Source organism: Marmota marmota, unplaced genomic scaffold (genome assembly GCF_001458135.2).
Source record: "Marmota marmota marmota unplaced genomic scaffold, marMar, whole genome shotgun sequence".
Lineage (NCBI taxonomy): Eukaryota > Metazoa > Chordata > Mammalia > Rodentia > Sciuridae > Marmota > Marmota marmota.
This window is the reverse complement of record NW_025999990.1, coordinates 21393268-21414190: the sequence shown is the minus strand read 5'-3', so window position 1 is coordinate 21414190 and position 20923 is coordinate 21393268. Positions and strand designations below refer to the sequence as shown.

General features: G+C 37.7%; 1 protein-coding gene and 1 pseudogene across 1 annotated transcript in view; one reads left to right on the top strand and one right to left on the bottom strand.

Annotated features, from left to right (window-relative positions):
* Epg5 (ectopic P-granules 5 autophagy tethering factor) overlaps nucleotides 1-20923 on the bottom strand; it is a 98440-nt gene that overhangs the window by 22866 nt on the left and 54651 nt on the right. Inside the window, exons 25-30 of the mRNA XM_048806289.1 lie at nucleotides 20673-20817; nucleotides 16431-16602; nucleotides 14676-14838; nucleotides 5700-5842; nucleotides 4365-4521; nucleotides 1046-1240 (exon numbers count right to left, since the gene is read on the bottom strand). Of these exons, the coding sequence (XP_048662246.1) occupies nucleotides 1046-1240; nucleotides 4365-4521; nucleotides 5700-5842; nucleotides 14676-14838; nucleotides 16431-16602; nucleotides 20673-20817 (975 nt within the window). The remainder of the gene's footprint in view (nucleotides 1-1045; nucleotides 1241-4364; nucleotides 4522-5699; nucleotides 5843-14675; nucleotides 14839-16430; nucleotides 16603-20672; nucleotides 20818-20923) is intronic.
* Nucleotides 7633-8206, top strand: LOC107139529 (annotated as a pseudogene).

The following is a 20923-nucleotide window of genomic DNA, read 5'->3' as shown; positions in this document are numbered from 1 at the left end:
CACTAGAAAATTAAATGAAGTACAGAGAGGTCTTTGCAAATTTAGTTTAAAAGTCACATTTATCTTTTTATAAAAATAGAAAATAAATGTACACACAGGCAAATGAAAGAATGTATAAGAAGTTCACTCACTGGTACCATTATGCAACCATCTCTACCTTGCTCTGAGATTTCAGAGGCAGACTTTTCTTAACAACAGGCTTTTTTGTAATATGAATATCTTCTTGACCATTATTATTTATAATTTTATTTTGTTCCTGAAAAATCCACACATTTCCATCTGACTTTATTATAGTAAGGTTCCTCCCTAAGACCTGGACCAAAAGTTCTCCTTCACTGGTTCCAGTACCACAGCCAAGCAGTCACTTTATGGAACTGTCTTAACAGCCATGTTTCTGAGCTCTATGTTACCTACCTCAGTGAATAAAAATTCAGACTGTTGGTACTACCTTCCAGAATCCCACACTTAAAAACATGTTCTCCTCTACTATAGATTGAGATCAGTCTCTGGGCTCTAAAAAATGCCAAGTTTTACTGCTTCACAAATGTCAGAGAATTGTACAAATGAAGGCAAAATAGGTGAAGCTCTGAAATTCTTGACTAGTTAAGTAAATTCATCCATTAGTCTCACAGAATAAATAGTCTATTCCAAATGAGGACAAAGAAAATTTGTTTCGAGCTGAATTATTCTAAATACAAGAGACTTCACATATTACAACTCACTTATCAAATACAATTTAGGCTCAAATTCAGGAAAATTTAAAAAGAGGATCTATTAAACTACCATTATGAATATTTTTAAAACTATACTGTTTTAAAAAAGGGCTTGGGAAGGAGAGTCTTTTAATACTATGTGGAATGAGAGTCCTACATAACACAACCAGTGTGCCGTTCCCCAAAGAGAAACTCATGGGGTCAGATTGCTCAAAGGGGCTCTTATCCTCTGGTCACCGAGATCAAACCTCCAGAGGTCCTTCCATTTCTATGGACTGGGAAGCAATGATCACTTCTCAGTTTCACAGTATCAGGAATGAATCACCTCGCACCTTGGTTAGCAGCATGAAAATCATATCACTGTTGTCCTCACTCAGAAACTTCACCACTTTCTCATACAGTTGTATGAATTCTGCAGGCGCAGCATTGGGAGTGAAGAAAGGCGACAGAAGAGAACAGAGCCTTCTATTCTTCAGAATGGTCTGAAGTACCTTTTTGCATTCTGATGTAGTACCACTGATGAACACCTTAAAAAAACAACAAGAAAAATGTCATCAAATCCTCCCCTCCCCCACTTTTATTTAAGCAACCAACTTTTAAGGGGTATTAAATAAGGCAAAAATAATTTTACAAAATGAAAAAGGTATCTAAAATCAACAGAGATAAGCCTATCATTTCCAATGGAGTTGATACTGGGGTATCTGCACCCAAAAGTCTGTAATGTGCCTAGTGTTGTTACTAAAGAATCCATGGTGGTCCTGCACAACATAAAGAAAATAAAATTTTAGGTTATAGATTTTATTGAGATATTCCTTTAATACATTTAAAAAATTAACTTTCACAAAATATAATCAAGATAAAAGTAATCTCAGGGTCAAAAAGGCTTTGATGAGGCAGAAATTTTTTTTTATTGGTTGTTTAAAACATTACAAAGCTCTTGACATATCATATTTCATACATTAGATTCAAGTGGGTTATGAACTCCCATTTTTACCCCAAATACAGATTGCAGAATCACATCGGTTACACATCCACATTTTTACATGATGCCATATTAGTGACTGTTGTATTCTGCTACCTTTTCTATCCTCTACTATCCCCCCCTCCCCTCCCCTCCCATCTTCTCTCTCTACCTCATCTACTGTAATTCATTTCTCTCCTTGTTTTTATTCCCATTCCCCTCACAACCTCTTATATGTAATTTTGTATAACAATGAGGGTCTCCTTCCATTTCCATGCAATTTCCCTTTTCTCTCCCTTTCCCTCCCACCTCATGTCTCTGTTTAATGTTAATCTTTTCCTCCGGCTCTTCCGATGAGGCAGAAATTTTAAAAAAGACTGATAAGTCTGAACAGATATACGCAAACATTAATTTCTATAAGGCAAAAGGAATTATAAAATGAAAGAAAAATAACAAATTAGAAAAACATATTTGTAACACATTCCAGATATCAGGCTAATAGTTTGAGGAACTCTTTCAAAGAATCAAAAAGCAAGAAATTGGGGCTTCAGATATGGCTCAGGAATAAAGTACTTGCCTGGCATGCATGAGGCCCTGGGTTCAATCCCCAGGACCACAAAACGGTGGGGGCGGGGGCGGTAGCAAGATATTCCAACAGAAAATGTGCCAGAGGGAAGTGTTTACTAATCCAAGCCTAGAGAAGGTGTCTCCATGGAGAGTGGAGGAACTCAGGGAGTTGTCTCTCTGCACCCTCTGTATCTGAGATCACTTTTGGTGTCTGTGGCTGTTGCTCTCTCCCACACCCTTTCCTGCTGATCTCTAATTGTCCTAACTAATTTCATTAATTGTACAATCAATGAGTCAGAGAGAATGTATATTTTTGTTAGCTAGTGTCAAATTACTTTTCAAAATTATTAAATAAATTATATATTCAAGTAATAAAATAAGAGAAAATTTTAAAAAATTAAAAATTAAAAAAAAGAAAATGTGCCAATGACAACAGCTAGCAATTCACTATATATGTTTCTCATATATACATATATATATACACATACATATAAATAATACACATATATAACATAACTTTAAAGTACTTCAAGAATTATAAGTTTTGAAAATGATATACCACTTCCCTTATCAGATTATCAATACTTATAAAAGAATGATAATTCCTAACATTGTTTAAGATACAGAGAATAAACTTCAACATTGCTAAACAATAGTGTAAATAAGTGCAAACTTCCCAGATCAATGAAGTAAGAACATTAAATGCTACACAATACATGTCAAATATATAATATACATCAAATCCTTCTGATATAGCAATCATACTTTGAGGAAATTATTCTAAAGAAAATAGTTCCAGAAGTCACAAAGATATATGAGACTATTTATGTCAACCTTATTGTAGCAAAACAAATCACCTAAATATCCATCTAGAACATTAGCTCAACACATTATAATACATCTGTATCATAAAACACTATGCAGACATTCAAATTCTACGTGATGATACAGGTCTATATTTATTAACATGGAATAATATCTAAAAATATGTTGAAATGAAAAGAAATTACAAAATAGTATGTGTCCCTTTGTAAGTGTGTATCTCTACATACACCTATATAGGTAGAAATGACATACTGTGTTTACATATACACAAGACAAACTATAATGAAACTTTCGCTATGCAACTAGTTCCAGCTGATCAGGATTATGAGAAATTTTTCTTCTTTATACTTTCTATACTATCTATATGGCTTACCATAAGCATACAATTACTTGAAGATCAGGGGAAAAAACTTAGAAAAAAATGGATTGTAATATCTATTCTATGTCACTTCCTTGTAAGTATCCAATAAAGAAGTAATCATTCAATTAAATTTCAATGAGAGTACATGGTTTATCAAATAGTGGCTTTCCTTTCTTTTATGACACATTTTCACAAATCTGCATGGATACTTTGCCCTTGCCTTTTTAAACATCCATATATTTAACTGTAAGCCAAATAGATAGATAAATAGTGGCCAAAACAGCAACTGGGAGGCAGCTGTGGTGAGGTGGAGCGAGTACTGACACTGTCAGAAGCCTTAGGATCCCATCAGCCTCAGCATTCCAGATGCATTCTTTAGGCCAGTCACTTAGCCTTTTAGAGTCTAGTTTTCTCATCTTTAGGACAGGAATGAAATCAATCACACAAAGTCACCTTGATGATCAAATAAAATAATGAACTAGACAGTATTTTACAAACAATAAAGAGCTTCAGTAATATTACTGCTAATATCAATAACACAGAATCTGATTCTCTAGACTTTCAAACATGAATAATTTAATCTCTTATTTGCCAACAATTCTTTTTTTTAAAAAATATTTTTAGTTGTAAATGGACACAATACCTTTATTTATTTACTTACTTACTTTCTTACTTACTTACTTATTTATGTAGGTGTTAAGGATCAAACCCAGTGCCTCATCCATGTGAGGCAAGGGCTCTACTACTAAGCTACAACCCCAGCCCCTTATTTACCAATAATTCTAATCACATTTTGGAGGCCAACATCCCCAAAGGGTTTCTGAATCAGGTAAGAATGAACCTGCAATAAAGTCTGAAGCTGATGATGACCGTATGCAATGAAGACACTGCAGGCACTCAGTTTATCTGAACAAGGCAAATAACATAGTAACCTTACCTGTCCCAAGATCTCAATGCATGAAGTGAAGAATTGTCTTGTAGGGGGGTGGCGCTGCGTCTCATCGCTCACATAATCCACAACAGTAAAGAAAAGGCTAATGCCAACCTTCTGAAATCCAGGTGTTGGCTGCAACTTGTAGGCATTCACTAAGGTCCTGTGGGAAAACATGGACACAGTTCTGGTCTATAATAATTGAATCTGTATTTGCCAGTATTTCTTTCATATTCTACATTTATCTGACAATATTCATCACAGTCCTGAGAGCCTCACGCAAATGCCACTTTGGAAACATTTCATGTGATAAATGTGTTACTTACACCTTTACCCAATTCAACTTTAAAACACAGCTATGACTTTATGCTTCCCAGGGAAAACAAAGATCAGCTGCATTATAAGGACCAATTAACATTCTCACACTCACTAAAATTGGTCATATTTTGTGCATAAAATAACTTTTTTGCATTCCTTATATAACACATATTTTAAATACCAGAACCCTGGTTTCCCTAAATTTTAGAATCCAAGCACAGACTGAGGTGGAAGAAAAGATTTTGGTATACAATAAGACCTAAAATAAAGATGTTCCTTCTAATTCCCACACTTTTTTTAGTGCCTACCCAGTGACAAAAATATCAACTTCTGCTTCACCTGATATCCTCCTCCTTCCCAGGTCCCCAAACACACTCCACCCCAATCTACTAAGGAGAGTGTCTACTGCTACCAAATGTGGAGTCACATGAAAGTAAAAGACAGAGAGTCAACCTCCCCTGTCCCAAGCTATGTCCTGGTGGCTTTGGGAAAAAAAGAAGATGGTGGAAGAAACTCAAGAGTTCCAAGAGAAAAACTACACGACCACTCAATTTAATAGCTACACTTGAGAGCCCTAATTCCCCTAAGCAGTTACACAGGAAACTATTCAAAAACCTGAGTTGACAATGGTGACTTACTGGGTAAAGATGACTTTGATATCAAACTTAAGCACTAAGTTCCTCCATCATTAAATTTCAATGCACATCTCATAATTCAGGGGTCTGCTAACTCTTTCTACCTAGGGCCAGATAGTAAATATTTTATGCTTTCTGGGCCTTAAAGTCTATCTGTTGCAGCTCAAAAGACATAGATATTACAAATAATGTAGACAGCTGTGTTCCAATAAAATTTTTATTTATAAAAATAGGCATGAGATCAGATTTGGCCCAAAGGCCATAGTTTGCTAATTTTTCTATTAACTTAATCACTGGGGTGTCTAAGGTAGTAGGTGGGTGTAATATGTATAATTACTATTAATAAGAACAAAACAGTATTTTAAATTTTGAGGTTGCCAGAACTTACGTAATTAGGTTCTCTGCATGTACAGCAGCTTCCACAATACTCAGTGCAGGTGGTTTAGCAGCTTCTGCTTGCAACTGTTTCACTTCTTTTCGCAAAATGTGAAGCTGTTGGCTTACTGCTTCATTCTTATACATGCCTTCAAACTAACAAAAATTAAAGCAGTCAATGGACTTCTTTTCCCCCTATGTGCTTCTAGAACATATATTTTACTATAAATACATTGGCATATGATGAAGAGAGTATTATTACAATTAATACTATAATTTAACACAAAACACTCAGTTGATCCTGAAAAGGATGAGAAAAAAATTTGTCAAAAAACTTAACCCTGACAGGCTGGGCAAAGTGGCTCGGGAGGCTGAGACAGGAGGATTGTGAGTTCAAAGCCAGCCTCAGCAAAAGTGGAGGCACTAAGCAATTCAATGAGACCCTATCTCTAAATAAAATACAAAATAGGGCTGGGGATGTGGCTCAGTGGTCAATGCCCCGAGTTCAATTCCTGGTTACCCCCCCTCAAAAAAAACCCACAGGGTTAAGGCAGGGGTTGGGCACAGTGAGGTGTGATCAACAGAGGAGACCTCAATGTGCAAAGGGTTTGGATGTAGCTCATTGGTACAGTTTTTGCCTAGCATGCATGAGGCCCTGAGTTCAATTCCTAGTACCACCAAAAACAAACAAAAAACTATTCAAGATTCTCAGATTTTCTATGAAGAATCAAACTTAAATTATTTTCTTCTAAAAAAAAAGTCAAAATTTTTATTTTATGATTTAGATATAAAGTGTCCCCCAAAAGCTCATGTGAGACAATGCATGAAAGTTTAGAGGTGAAATGATAGGGCGATAAGAGTTTTAAACTAATCAGTGCATCAATCACTGATAGTAATTTAGTGGTTGGTAACTGTAGGCAAATAGGGTGGGTCATTGGGAGGGGGCATGTCTTCGGGTTATATACTTTGTTCTTGGTGAGAGAAGTCTCTCTCTGAATCCTGGTGCAATGTCCTGAGCTGCTTTCCTCTGCCACACCCTTCTGCCAAGATGTTCTACCACACCTCAGGCATAAAGCAATGGAGTCAGTCATCTATGGACTGAGACCTCTGAAACCATGAGCCCCTAAATAAACTTTTCCTCCTCTAATAGTTCTTGTTGGGTCTTTTGGTTACAGCAGCAAAAAAACTGACTAAAACAATATCTATATAAATGATTACCTTATAAGTTGATATGATCTTGAATTAATTTATCAATGGTTTAAAGTCTTTTGTAGGTTACATTCTATTTCACTTATGTTTTGACTGCTCAAATCCTCAACAGAAACAGTCTCAATGCTTCCACCACTGAGGCTTTCCCTGTGGCACATGGAGTTCTCCTCTGTTGATCACACCCCACTGCACGGCCTCCCCTGTCCCCGCCTTAACCTGTGTTCTCTCCACCCAGCACACACACACAATTCAACTTCAAACATGTGTGCCCAGCATAAAAACAGGAGTGACACAGATGCTGTTAACAAAACAACTGCCATTTTTGAAGGAAATATATATAATTACTGAACAACAAAATAAGGTAAAATATGGAAAGGTGTCCAAATCAATTGCATGCCAAAGAAGGAACAACAGGCCAATTCAGTGATTCCTGAAAGCTTGTCTCTGATAAAATTTATACTGATTCTCAGTGAAGAAAAACTAAATTTATTTCAATTTAGTCTAAAGACTGTTTTTTAAGATTATGTCTTTCCTACTTGAAGGAGGTATCGCCACGCTTTCTCTAACTGATGGTGAGCCTCATGATGATTGGTTGTGTTTGTGCATTTGTCATTTCCTTTTGTGGATGTGGATAGACACAGAGGACATCTTAGGCCCACATGGCACACAAAGACAGAACCACTGTGGGTCTTCTTCCTGATGTGGTAGCTTCTGTCTTAGAGATTACTGATAGCAAGATGTCATGAGGAAATGCCAAAACTGGGCACACTGCCCCAAGTTCAAAGACACAGTTGTTATGCCACATGGCCAGCTCAAAGATATTGGCCTATCTGGACTACAAAGGGAATTACGTTATGTTCTTCTATATTCCTCTTGATTTCATCTTTAAGAATCCAACAGGGATCCCTGCTTTCAGTGATAGAGTTTAGAATTTTAAGACACTCAACTGCCAAGTGGTTGCTTCTGTGGATTCTCACTTCTGTTATCTGGTGTGAATCAACACACCCAAGAAACAAAGAAGACTGCGACCCATGAACATTCCCTTGGTATCACACCCCAAGCATATCATTGCTCAGAAATATGGGGTCTCAAAGGCTGAGGAAGGCATCTCATCCAGGGGCCTCTTTATCATTAGTGATAAATATATCCCTCAACTGTAGGTGACCTTCCTACTGGCTGCTCTGTGCATGAGACTCAGACTAGTGGAAGCCTCCCAGTTCACTGACAAACATGAGGAAGTGTGTCCAGCTGGCTAGAAGCCTGGCAAGTGATACCAACAGGCCTGGTGTCCAAGAGAGCAAAGAATGTTGAACAGTGGGCCATTTTAGTGCCAGGCTGCCATGGACAGCCACGAGAACAAAATATCTTTTTTTATTTTTTATCTACTAAATTTTAACTTAGGGGGAAAAAAAAGAGCCATTGTGATGGTGACAGTTGTGAAGGTTGAGGGAAACAAAGGGACAAAAAGGAGAAGCCATGGGCTACAGCCAGGGGTTGAGGCTGAAGAATGCAACAGAGTCAGACGAGGGAGCAGGAGGAGCTGTCCTGGGGAGGCCCTGAATAGCAGCTACCAGGAGGTTTGAACTTATATTATATGCACAGCAGAGAACGCTGAAGAGCCAGAATATTCAGAATGCAGGAGTTTAAAATCCTCATTCTCCTCTGATGGTCTTCCAAACACGTGGGTGAGCAGTGGGTTTACATTTTCTCTATACACAGCTACCCAAACCTAGTATTCAGACCCACTACATGATTACAGGTATCTGTTGTCTGTAACAGTGTAAATATTTAATTCACCAAATCATTTCAATGATTCCCTGTTTCCCTGTCAAAGGTACTCTCATAAGAGCTAGGGATATGGCTCAGTGGTACAGAACTTGCCTAGTATGTACGAAGCCCTGGGTTCCGTCCCCAACACTATTTAAAAAAAAAAAAAAAAAGTGACTTTCATGAATTCTTTAACAAGAGTTCCTGGAAGGCAATGGCAATACACAGAACCCAGCAGGGCACAGCTCTTGACAGTCCACTGAGCACACCTATTTTCAATGATCATGAAAATAATGAAGACTCGTTTCTATAAATCTCACCAATGTTATTATTAGAAGTCTTTACTTTCCCACCACTGTTCAACATTTTCTTTGCTTATTAGAACAAAGGTATAAAAGACTAACTCACAGTTCATAATGACAAGAAGTTGGAGACAATAGAACAAAGCAGCATGGTGGAAGCCCCTCCACTTGGGACATTTTAAGTAGACAAAGAAATTGAAGATTTGGACAAAGTACATTCCTCAGCAAGTTTCTACAATAATGGGAGGCCCTCAGTGGGTCTTTTCCATCTTTCATTTGTAGGAATGGATAAATTTTTCACATGATAATAAATCAATCCTGGGTCTAACAAGTATGCCCCACAATACCAAAATATGGCCAAAGGAACCCAATAATAAATCACACCACTTCCTCGGGGAATATCTCTGGAGTATTAAAAGCTTCCATTGGGAAGGGTGACCACAGAAAAGGCACGTCTCACTTCTCATAAAATACACTTGGCTTTTTGTATACCCAAAACAAACTATACATAGTTCAAAGACCTGCAGAGTGCTGGAAATTTCCAGAATTTTCCTTTTCAGAAGAATTCTATTAAGCAATCTAATGATTGAATCTAATGATGTGAAATCTTGATAAATAAACTATTAAAATTACATTTGATTTGTAAAATCATCTCCTGTGAAGCTACTTTTAAAAAACTGATCTTGGGACTGGGTTTGTGGCTCAGTGGTAGAGCACTTGTCTAGCATGTGTGAGGCACTGGGTTCGATTCTCAGCACCACATATAAATAAGTAAATAAAATAAAGGTCCATCAACAACTAATAAAAAAAAACTGATCTAATCCAAAGTGTTTGGCTAAGGTCATACATTCTCTAATCAAAAAGAGAAAGAAAATGGTACTCATCTTCATTTAAATAATATGTGACTATCATGATCAGCTAACTCAGAATCACAGTGCCAGTTTTCAGAAAGTGGAGCAGCATCTGAAGTAAAATGGCGTGGTGACATTTAATGGGAAAAGCATGGGTCTGGAATTTAGAAGGAATGCAAGTTGGAATTCAAACTGAACTATCAACTATGTGATTGGCAGGTCTCTTAAGTGTCTTTGAATCTGTTTCTCTGAACTCAAGCTAATTTTTTGACAAGTAAGGTAATGTAAGCAAATGTAACACCTAACATAATATCTGAGTGACAATGACTCAGTGACTAAGCAAGTGACAGGAAAGACTCTGAACAGGCCTGGAAAAGGCAGTGGTGTGCAGTAGTAAGACCATGCTTACTGCTTTCCAAGATCCAATGCTTGGGAGACTCTTGAATTGAGTAAAAATGTTAAGTGAGGGGCTGGGGTTGTGACTCAGTGCTAGAGCACTTGACTAGTGTGTGTGAGGCACTGGGTTTGATCCTCAGCACCACATAAAAATAAATAAAGGAAAAAATAAATAAGTCAAGTGAGCAATGTAGAGTAATATTTAGGCTGAGATTTGTATAAAAAGAATGATGCTGTATAAATAGGCCAGAGGTAAGTGCAAGCGAAGAATGACTGCTAAATTCTACTAAGAAAAACGTTGCAACTTCTATAATGTCTTTCTTTCACAGTCAAATAATACCTACAAAGTTCTAGTTTAAATAAAGAAACTTACTGCAAAGGATATAAATCTATAGCTGTCCATTTCTTCAAACACATCCATTTGGTGGCACTACGTGAGGCACTGACAATACAAATACAATTGAGACAAGGGCCCTCACCTCATAGAACTCAAAATCTAGCAACAGTTGTAAAACTAATCATAATATATAACTAGCTACCACACAACCTAAATCAGTGTGTGGTGACTTTCACTGATTAATTCAAGAAATGTTACAAGGCACCTACTATGTGCCAAGACCATGCCAGATGGTAGAAATATTCAAATAAGTGATCATGGAAACCCTATTCCCAAACAGTTTGGTCTGACAGGGGGGAAAAAAAGAGCAAGAGACTGCAAGAGCACTATGGCACAAGCTGCCATGCATAGAGGGAACATCTCAACCCAACAGAGGAGTCAGGAAGACCTCAAGGGTTTGCACCAAGTACTGAAGGCTGAGCAGGAGGTCGGGAACATGAGGTAGGAGGGGAACAGAGGCAGCTTATGCATAAGGACAATATATATCATGTTTGGAGAATGGAGAAGGCCTAAGTGGCTGGAAAATAGAATGTCTGGGAAGTAAACATAGTGCCACAGCAAAAGATCAAGAACCAGTTATGAAGGGCTCTGCAGTCTTGTTCCTGCTAGATACTGGACAGCCAATGGGGGGCTTTAGCCTGGAAATGTGATCTGTGTTTAAAGAGTTGAATGGGAAAGGGAGATGAGGAGAGGCTCTGGGCCAGGAGCCTGATGCAACAGTGCAGGGGAGAAGTGAGGTGGGCCTAGCATGAGGCAATGGCAATGGCCACGATGAAAAGGGAATCAATTTAAAGCCACGTCAAAAGCTGAACCAATATATTTTGGGAAGCAACTAGATGATACTAAAGCTAGGTCTCCATCTGGGAGATCAGGTAGGCAAAGTTACAGGAAGAATAGGTTTGGAGAGTAAAGATGTGATCAAGATTCGTGAGGGACCTATGGAATTTGAGGTATCCATAGAAAGTTCAGGTAGACTGTAAGTAGGCAGGTGGAAATCAAGATCTGGAACTCAGAAGAGAATTCTGGGCAGGATCATCAATATATGGCAACTTATCTTTAATCTCTGAGGGTCATGCACTACTCAGGATCTACTGAACCTATGAATTCTCCAAAAAAAAAAAAAAAAATTCACTTTCAGGAACCGCACCAAATCGCTACAGACCATTCACAGACCTCAGATTAAGACCAGCACAGGGGCGGGGGTTGTGGCTCAGTGGTAGAGCACTTGCCTAGCTTGTGTGAGGCACTGGGTTCAATCTCTGGCACCACATAAAAATAAACAAATAAAAAATAAAAGTACTGTGTCCATCTACAACTAAAAAAAAAAAAAAAAAGACCAGCACAGTCAATGAAAGTAGATGATGGCATATGAAGAACGGTATCAGGAGTAGAACCAAGCACAACTGGCAACCTAAGGGCTGAACTGAGGAAGATAATCCCTGGAAAATGAGATGTGATTTAAGAGGACTCGAAGAGACCTCATGAAGTTCATTATCACCAGATGATAGATATTAAACAGAATCAAACACTGAATATAGCTAAGAAGTGGACATTGGACACAAACGTGTACATAGAGGGATAAACTTTTATGTATAAAAATAACAAAATCTCTTATAGAACATGATAGTTTCATCATGAGTTGTAAACATTCATAATTCACCCTCCCCATTCTCCACTAACACCTTGCTTCCCTAAACTAAGTTATCCACAACCAAAGTTATCCATTTGGGTAATGGGTGGTGTTAGGTCTGAGTACAATCTCTGACCAAAATTAGAGTAACACCAATTGACTTGCAAAGATAATGCCCAACCTTCATGGCGAGGCGTTCAACTTTTCTTCTACCTTGCTCTTAGCTATTAGTGAATACACAAAATAATAATTTTATCTTCAATTCATAGAAGTATCAGTCAGCAACACTGTCCAAGACAGCCAGGACAGCCTCAATTAGCGATTACTTCATAACTTTCTAGAGACATCTTTTTTTTCTTCCTCGTTGGTACTGGGGACTGAACCCAGAGGTACTCTACTTCTGAACTACATCCCTAGCCTTTTTTATTTTGAGACAGAATCTCACTAAGTTGTCTAGTCTGGCCACAAGTAGCTGGAGTTATAAGTATGTGCCACTACAACCAGTTAATAAAAATCTTTTTTAAGTCTAAGATATAAAAGCTATTTACTGTCTTCAAGTTTTTAATTCCTCTGGCATATCTGCATTATTGGACAATATATTTCTTAACTTTAGATGCATACTACTATTGTTGAGACTGAACTCCTAGGGTCCATCAGTGAAGGTTATCAAGCTTCTGGATCTTTCCAAACTGAAGTCAATGTCAGAGTTCTGAGCAAAAAAGTAAGGTCAGCAGAAAATTAAAACTTGCTTTAAAAAAACTTGAATATCTATAATGGTTTATGACCACAAGCTAAATTTTTCGAATTATTTCAAATTAAAACAAACCAAAAAAACCCCTCCTTATCCCTCTTGTCCTTTTTTACATTTTCTCCCCTCGTTTTACAAGCAATATTAGCAACTGCCAATTATTCTTTCTAGAACAGAAAACTCAAGTATTTCAGTGTGTCTGTAAAAACAGACAAGGCAAGTCACCGGTAGGCCTGGGGATATAGCTCCTTGGCCTGCCTGGTAGTATTTTCCGCTGAATACTCTGAAAACCAACAGTTAGGCCAATATTCTTCTCTGACTGGGGCAGCAAATATTTACAACTCTTCAGCCAGAATTAGTACTTATCTTACTAGTCACTGAAAAAATACATTTTAGGAGAATTCCCTTCTCTATCTGGAACTAAAGTCCTGGCAAAGATACAGTATGCGGTTTTAAAACGTGGAAAAACACTGTATTTGTGAAGATATGAATTGGTAATAAGATCCTCCCCTTGTGTTATAACCATATCTTCAGTTTTTCCCTCCAGCTCAAACTCCATTCTAAGTTGAAAGACTTTTCTTTCAGTTTTATTAGTTTAGCAAGTGATCCTTCCTAAATACCTCCACCTTGGTCTTACCACAGCATTAGAAACCGGGAAAAATTACACTCAAAGAAAACTAGCTTTACAAAGCATCTGGCCAAAGATAACTCAATTTCAGGAGCCTCACGTGTTTATAATAAAATGCAGAAAAATAAGCTGGACTCATCTTTCCTGCCAGGTCAAATTTCTTAACTTTAAATGCATAAAACTGTGATTTAAGAAAAAAAATCAGGTAATAACAAATACAGTAAGCATGAGAGATTATTTCAGAAAAACATTTTAGAGAAAACAGTCTCCCATGGAAATTGATGTAAGGTAAACAACAGGTAAAATGCAGATCTAATAAAAAGGTAAGCAAAACAAACTGCCCTTGATTTCCAAAAATAAACAAAGAAGAGATATTTTGTGTTAATGTGGTCAGGCAGCAGGCAGTATCTATCTCTAAATATTTCTTTTCCAGCTCAGAAAATACTGAATTCATTTTTAGCATCAATGAAAGATGCGCAAGAAGTGCAAGAAGGCAACTGAAGCATATAGTTCATACAGTTCAGTCATATAGTCACATGTCTGTCTCTCATGGCCTGTTGGCAAGCTACACCCAACTGACTTGCTGGCTCTGTCCTTCCCATATTGGTCCTCAGGAGTTCCCTGCTGTTTTTGGTATCAGCCACAGAGCTGTCATAGCTCACACCAACCTTTCCACTATTCCACAAAACAGGTGGAATGGACTGATCTACTAATACACTGATCTAGTCACTGGCCTCTAGTGACTTCATGGCAACTCCATCCCCGTATTTTCTAACTGAATCCAAACCAGCATCATTGAAATCTCCTAAGGATCAGTTTAAGCCCATCTTCATCTTCACAATGATTCTACATTTCTATGAATTCATATTTGAATATCCTGTAGTACTCACGTACTCAAAGAAATGTGTGATTAGCTCTGTGTGTTCTCACTCCCCCTAAAACTATGAAATGTTTCAGGCACAAATCATAGGCTATTGTTCTTTCAATTTTTTTCAATAATGTATCAATATTAGCAACTCAATTAAAATTCTCTATATTACAAAGAATATAAACAATCCTACCTGAACTGTTACAACTGCTGCTCCCTGGCATTTCTTACCACTGCTGCCTCTACACTCCAAATGTAGTGTGGTCTGTTCTTCTCGATTCATGTACTGTTTGGGCATTATATCCAACAGCTCACCATCCAGGGCAACCTGCTGAGACTCCCGAAGAGCTGCAGTTCTAAAAAACACCACCAGAAGGTAAAAGAAAGTCTTCCGGAAGGTTCTATGAAAAGTGATAAAGGCTTCCAGCTACCCCAGCCGGTACTATAACATAAAACAATTAACAAGAAGACAAAAGGTGTATGTGCCATGGCTTGGCCAAAACAACTCCTAGCAGACCAACTGACCAGAAAGTTAAGAAACAAGAGAAAAAAGGAAAAAGCATTCTGGTAAAGTGGCACAACTTTTTACTCAAATAAATCTCCATTTAGAATGTGTTGTATATTAATATGGCTTTTAAAATGGATCCTGAAATATACAAGAACAAAGAAGACCTCTAATTTATTCATCCTAAAGGAGTGCCCTTGGGCTGGAGATACAGCTCAGTGGCAGAGCACTTGCCTAGCGTGTGTGAGGCACTGGGTTCAATCCTTAGCATCACATAAAAATAAACAAAAATAATCAAGGGGACTGGGATTGTGGCTCAGCGGTAGAGCACTCGTCTAGCACGTGCAAGGCCCTGGGTTCGATCCTCAGCACCACGTAAAAATAAATAAATAAAATAAAGGGTATGTCCAACTACTTCTAAAAAAATAAATGTTTTTAAAAAAAATAATCAAGGCACTCTGTCCATCTACAACTAGAAAAAAAAACTTTTTTAAAAAATAATGCCTTAATTTTAAGTAAAATAACATTTAGTTATTAGCAATTCAAACTGAAATATCAAAGACTTAAAAAAGCAAACTATGTATAGGGGATGTCAATACTGTTCTAACTGTATTTATTATTATGTTAATGGGCAGATGCACAAGTATGCACACAACATTGGGATTAAAGTGTGCACAATAAACATTGGGATCAAACGGAGGCAAGAAAAAAAACATCAATCAAAAATTGATTTATATGGGATTTGTAAAAATAAGGCTTATTTAGAGAGATGCTAGGAGAATGAAATTGACCAAATTATACTGTAATATTTATGTGCACATACAAATATATAACAATGAATCTTACTGTTGTGTATAATTTGCCAATAAAAAGGAACAAAAGATCTACAAAAACAAAAATAAGGCTCATTTACTATTAATAAAAGAGACTTCTCCACATACGCTCCTTACAAGAGTGTAAGCTAGCATCAAAACCTTGAACAGTGTATTCCGTGTCTACCGTGTGAACTAAAAACACTGAAGGACTTTCTCATGCGTCAACCAAGTGACTATGTCAATTTTCTAAAGAACAAAGAGTTCATAGAGCAAAGCAGTGACAAAAGAAAGCAACACTCTTTTCATCCCCACTTCCAACACCATTTTCCAGTATCAGAAAGTCTCCTCAGGGAAGTATAAGAAAATCTTGGCCAATACTGCTGTCACTCAGAAGTGCCCCCACAGAAAATAAGTCAGATTGGCAGTCCACAAGAAAAGCAAACATAATTTCAACATGAAATTCAAAGACTTGTCAAGGCTCAGTTCACCAAGTGAACTGCCTGGGCCAGTCTGGTCAAATTACCTCACAGTAAGAGCGCCCATGAGAACGCCAGTCAGGTACTAAATCATCCAGGCTGGCAAGGCAGCCAAGCCTGGGAGCATGACCCCAGAGGGCACATGGTCTTACCTGGCCTGCTGCTGCAGCACGTTCAGGTCTGTGCACACCAGCTGGGTAGTTTCCTTGTGACTCAGCAGGACAGTTGAGGAAATAACTGGCACAGGAGGCCTCATGGGATGCAGAACAAGGGGAGGTTGGGGAGCCTCGTGTTTCCCCAAGTTACTTAAGATCCTTTCTTTGGCTAAAAGAAAAAATATATTTACAAGGTAATGGGTACTAGTAAGTAGTACTATACCAAATGGTACAAAGCTGTGCTCTATTACTTTATAAAGAATGCTAGAGATCCCCAGATTGGTTCCTTAAACCACAAGGGGCCATAAAAATCATTATTTTCTGGTTCTTGTGAGTTTTGAGTAAGCACACATGAGTCTAGTAACATTCTACTAGGAGCTAGGAGCTCAGCAGGGGCATGTGCTACAATTCAATAGAATCCCTGTCCTTGAAAATTTTATAATATAATGGTAACTAAAGAGCAAAAGTTAATGATATTAAATTACTACTTGTGACAGCCTTGCATGACATACTAAGCTGTTTGGACTTGATGTTAGTGTAAAAGGGATCTAGAGAGCAGCTCTAAGCAAGCTCAAGACACAGTAGCTACCATCTAGACGATGGATGAGGCTAACAGCATAGATTCAGAGGCAAGTAGTCCAGTTAGGAGTTTAACAGCACAGGGTGCGGTGGCGCACACCTGCTAATCCCAGCAGCTCGAGAGGCTAAGACAGGAGGATTGTGAGTTCAAAGCCAGCCTCAGCAATGGCTAATCAACTCAGTGAGACTCTGTCTCTAAATAAAATACAAAATAGGGCTGGGGATATAGTTCAGTGGTTGAGTTCCCCCAGTAACCCTCCCGCCCCGCAAAAAAAATAGCTTAATGCCACCATCCAAAGACACTTTGCAGGACAGGAGAAGGAGGAATGAACATTATGGAATAAAACTAAGTGAAAAATCTAAAACTAATTCAAGATTTGAACAGCAGGGCTAGAAGTATAAAAGATAAAATGAAGGAAGACATGGGCATAAAATCCAAAAGCACCCATGTTTATGCAGTCACATAGTCAGTTGGTCACTTATTCATTCACTCACTCAGCAAATGCTCTGATAGTCCAAATAAGCTGCCCAGTTCCATACAAAAGAAATAAAGGTGAATCCATACCAAGCAATTCTGCACTAGATCACACATGGTCCCAGACTGATTAATAAAATTCAAAAATCTGATATTTCTTGCACTTAATATGGAATAGTATATATAGTATGTGTCTAATAAATTTATCTCCTCTCCCTCTCTGCACCTTGCTATATATACATACCAACAGCAGGTGGAACTGAGAACACTAGGAAAACTGCTGTTATACACCAGTTTGGGGATAAAAACTGTAATAGTAAAGTTATCAGAGGAGAGAGGTCAAGGAAACTTCAGATCAGTAAGTCAACAGTACTTAAGCAACGACTATGGATTTCCGATCTCATTCCAGATGTAACATTCAACTTTCTATTCTTGTTGAGAAAAATCAAAGAAAATTTAATGGCCATAATTTTACTTGGCAGAAGGAGACTTGTATTGTTTATACCCCAAACAGATGAAAGTTAACATTCCAAAAGGATCAAGCACAGCACTGTCCTTTGTAACTGGTGTTTTTCCACTAGAACCACCACTCTTTGCACAGATGTGACAAAGCTGGACAGTCATCATTGGATAAGACTTGTAACCATCTGTGTTAAGAGTTTCTTTCAAACAACATTACAGGTCATGACTCTAAAAGACAAATTGGGGGCCCTTTCAACCCAATAAAATTTACCATGAAAGAAAAATCAAGGATAATATTTTAAATACAAAATGAAAGAGAAAAAAATTAAAATTCAGGGCATATATTGGACCACAACTGAAAAATTTTCAATCCAAGAAAATAGGTCAAGAAATATAAATCAGTGTCATAAGTATGCTCATCAAATTTTTCCTACAACCATAACAAGTTCAATCATTGATACAATCATCACCTAATCTGCTCTCCTTTGAAAAAAACCTGAAAGTTGTTATTCAGAAACACAGGCCCCAATTTTGTTTAGAACTGCAACCTGTACTGATGGTCAGAAACAAGAAGTAGGAATATTATTAAGTGGTGAACAGAAGGGTCTCAGGAGCCAGACAGCTCTGCCAGAATTCCTAGATGTGGCCCATGTAGGCAACTTACCCAACAACCATCCTACACTTGGGTTGCTTCTCGGCTTAACAAGGAATACTCAAACTGGACTGATATGAGGACTGAGTTAATACACATAAAGTACCAGGACAGTGGCCCAAACCAACTAAGTTATTGTATTAACTCTAGAAAAGACAATTAGCCTTTTAGGGCAGTATTGGGGTACCAATGAAAGCATTACAGACACACAGGCATGAACAGAGAGCATTTACTAGTTTCCAGATCTAAACACATGTTCATTCTTCTCATCTAACTTTCAGGAGTAGAAAATGAAAATCTGAATAGTTAGGTGGAAGGCCATTTTCAAACCTTCCTCTATATATCTTCCTATACTGCTTTGCTTTTCTTTTCTTTCTTTCTTTCTTTCTCTCTCTCTCTCTCTCTCTCTCTCTCTCTCTCTCTCTCTCTCTCTCTCTCGTACCAAGGAAACCCAGGGGTGCTATACCACTGAGATATATCCCTAAGCCCTTTTTAAATTTTTTTGTAGGGGCGGGGGTAACCAAGGATTGAACTCAGGGGCATTCAGCCGCTGAGTTACATCCTAGCCCTTTTTTGTATTTTATTTAGGGACAGGTCTTGCTTAGCACCTCACTTTTGCTGAAGTTGGCTCTGAACTCTCAATCCTCCTGTCTCAGCCTCCTGAGCCACTGGAATTACAGGTGTACATCACCTTAATTTATTTGAGATAGGGTATCACTAAGATGCTGAGGGCCTCATTAAGGTGTTAAGGCTGGCCTTGAACTTGCAATCCTCATGTCTCAGCTTCCCAAGTTGCTAGGATTACAGACATACCACCATGTCTGGCTTGTTTTTTGTTTTTTTTTCCAATGAGTACATAACTTTTATAATAAGAAAAATATTATTATTATTATTATTATTATTATTATTTCAAGGAAAAAGATGTTGGAGAGAAATTTTTTGAAGTATTAGATAACACTGTCAGCACCTTCATTTTGCAAAGCTTAAGCCCAGAGAGGTTCTGTTTTTGCTTTTCACACACCTAACAAGCTGTTTGAAGCAGAGCTGAAATAAGAGGAATAAGAGAGGTTTTTTTTTTTTTTGTTTATTTTCTTTTGCCTTTTTCTGAATCACTTCAGTATTCTATTATATTATATATTATAATATTTTGGGCAACAACTGTATTTACAATTTTACTTTTATGTTCTATATTTTAAAAACATTCAGCAATTAACATTAATGTATAAGTCAACTATAATCTTCTATAATTTTGTTAATGAAATACATCAGCAACTTTATAAGTTAAATAGGCTTTTGGTAGCCCAGCATAGAAAACTGATAATTTATAACATCCTCTAGAAACAATAGTAGACAATTCTGGAAATGTGGTCCATTTGAATGGTATAGGTTCTGGGTTCAGAAAAAAAGTATAAAAGAAAAATAGACTTTTGAATACTAAAACTATAAACCTACAATAATTACATTTGAAGTTGCATTTTACACATAGTTTCCTAAGTAAATTGAAATTTCTTTTTAAAGCATCAAAAAAGAAATGAATCATGAGCATCCCAGCTTCCTTTCCAGCTAAGTTCAGCCCTGTGTCTCAGTTTGGGGCAATGAGATATAACTGGAAAGTCTGTGAGCTTCTTGAAAGAGATTTTTAAGAAAGATTTCCCGTTCTGCTTATTGGAATGTGAATGTGAAGGGGACAGTTAAGCATAAACAGCCATCCTGAACTGGAAGTGGATGTCATCTGTGCAAACAGTGGGACAGCAAGGAAAGAAGGAACGAGGTCCTTGAAAGCTTGCAGGGGTCATGAGCCCACCCTACTGCTCTCAACTGCCTGCCTCCAAACTTCTTCTATGTGAGAGAAATGAAAATCTCTACCCAAAGCAATTTAAGTCATTTCTGGTTTGGATTCTCATTTGCAGCCTAACCTAGTCCTTAGTGGTCCTAAGTTAACATTAAACTCAAAAGCAATTCTCACCAGAGGGATAAAAGTGTGGAAAAGGTAATCCTCAATGACTCTGATGCAATCATTCATTCATTCAGTCAGTCAGTCTTTAAAGGGGCTGATGATAATAAAACTCACCCAACAAAGGATCAGTGAAGTCCAGCTGTGCCAACAAGCTGCAGGGTATGGAATGGGATTCGAGCTTGGCCTGCATCCACACACCAACAGTTTCCTGGAACTCATGATAGATACGTTCCATGTTCAAATACTCCATCCACAGATCCTGGAATAAAACCATAGTACTTGAATTCTGACAAACTATTATTCGCATATAAAACTATACATTTAACTATAAAGTAAACCAGTAAGTTTCAATATGAGATGGTCAA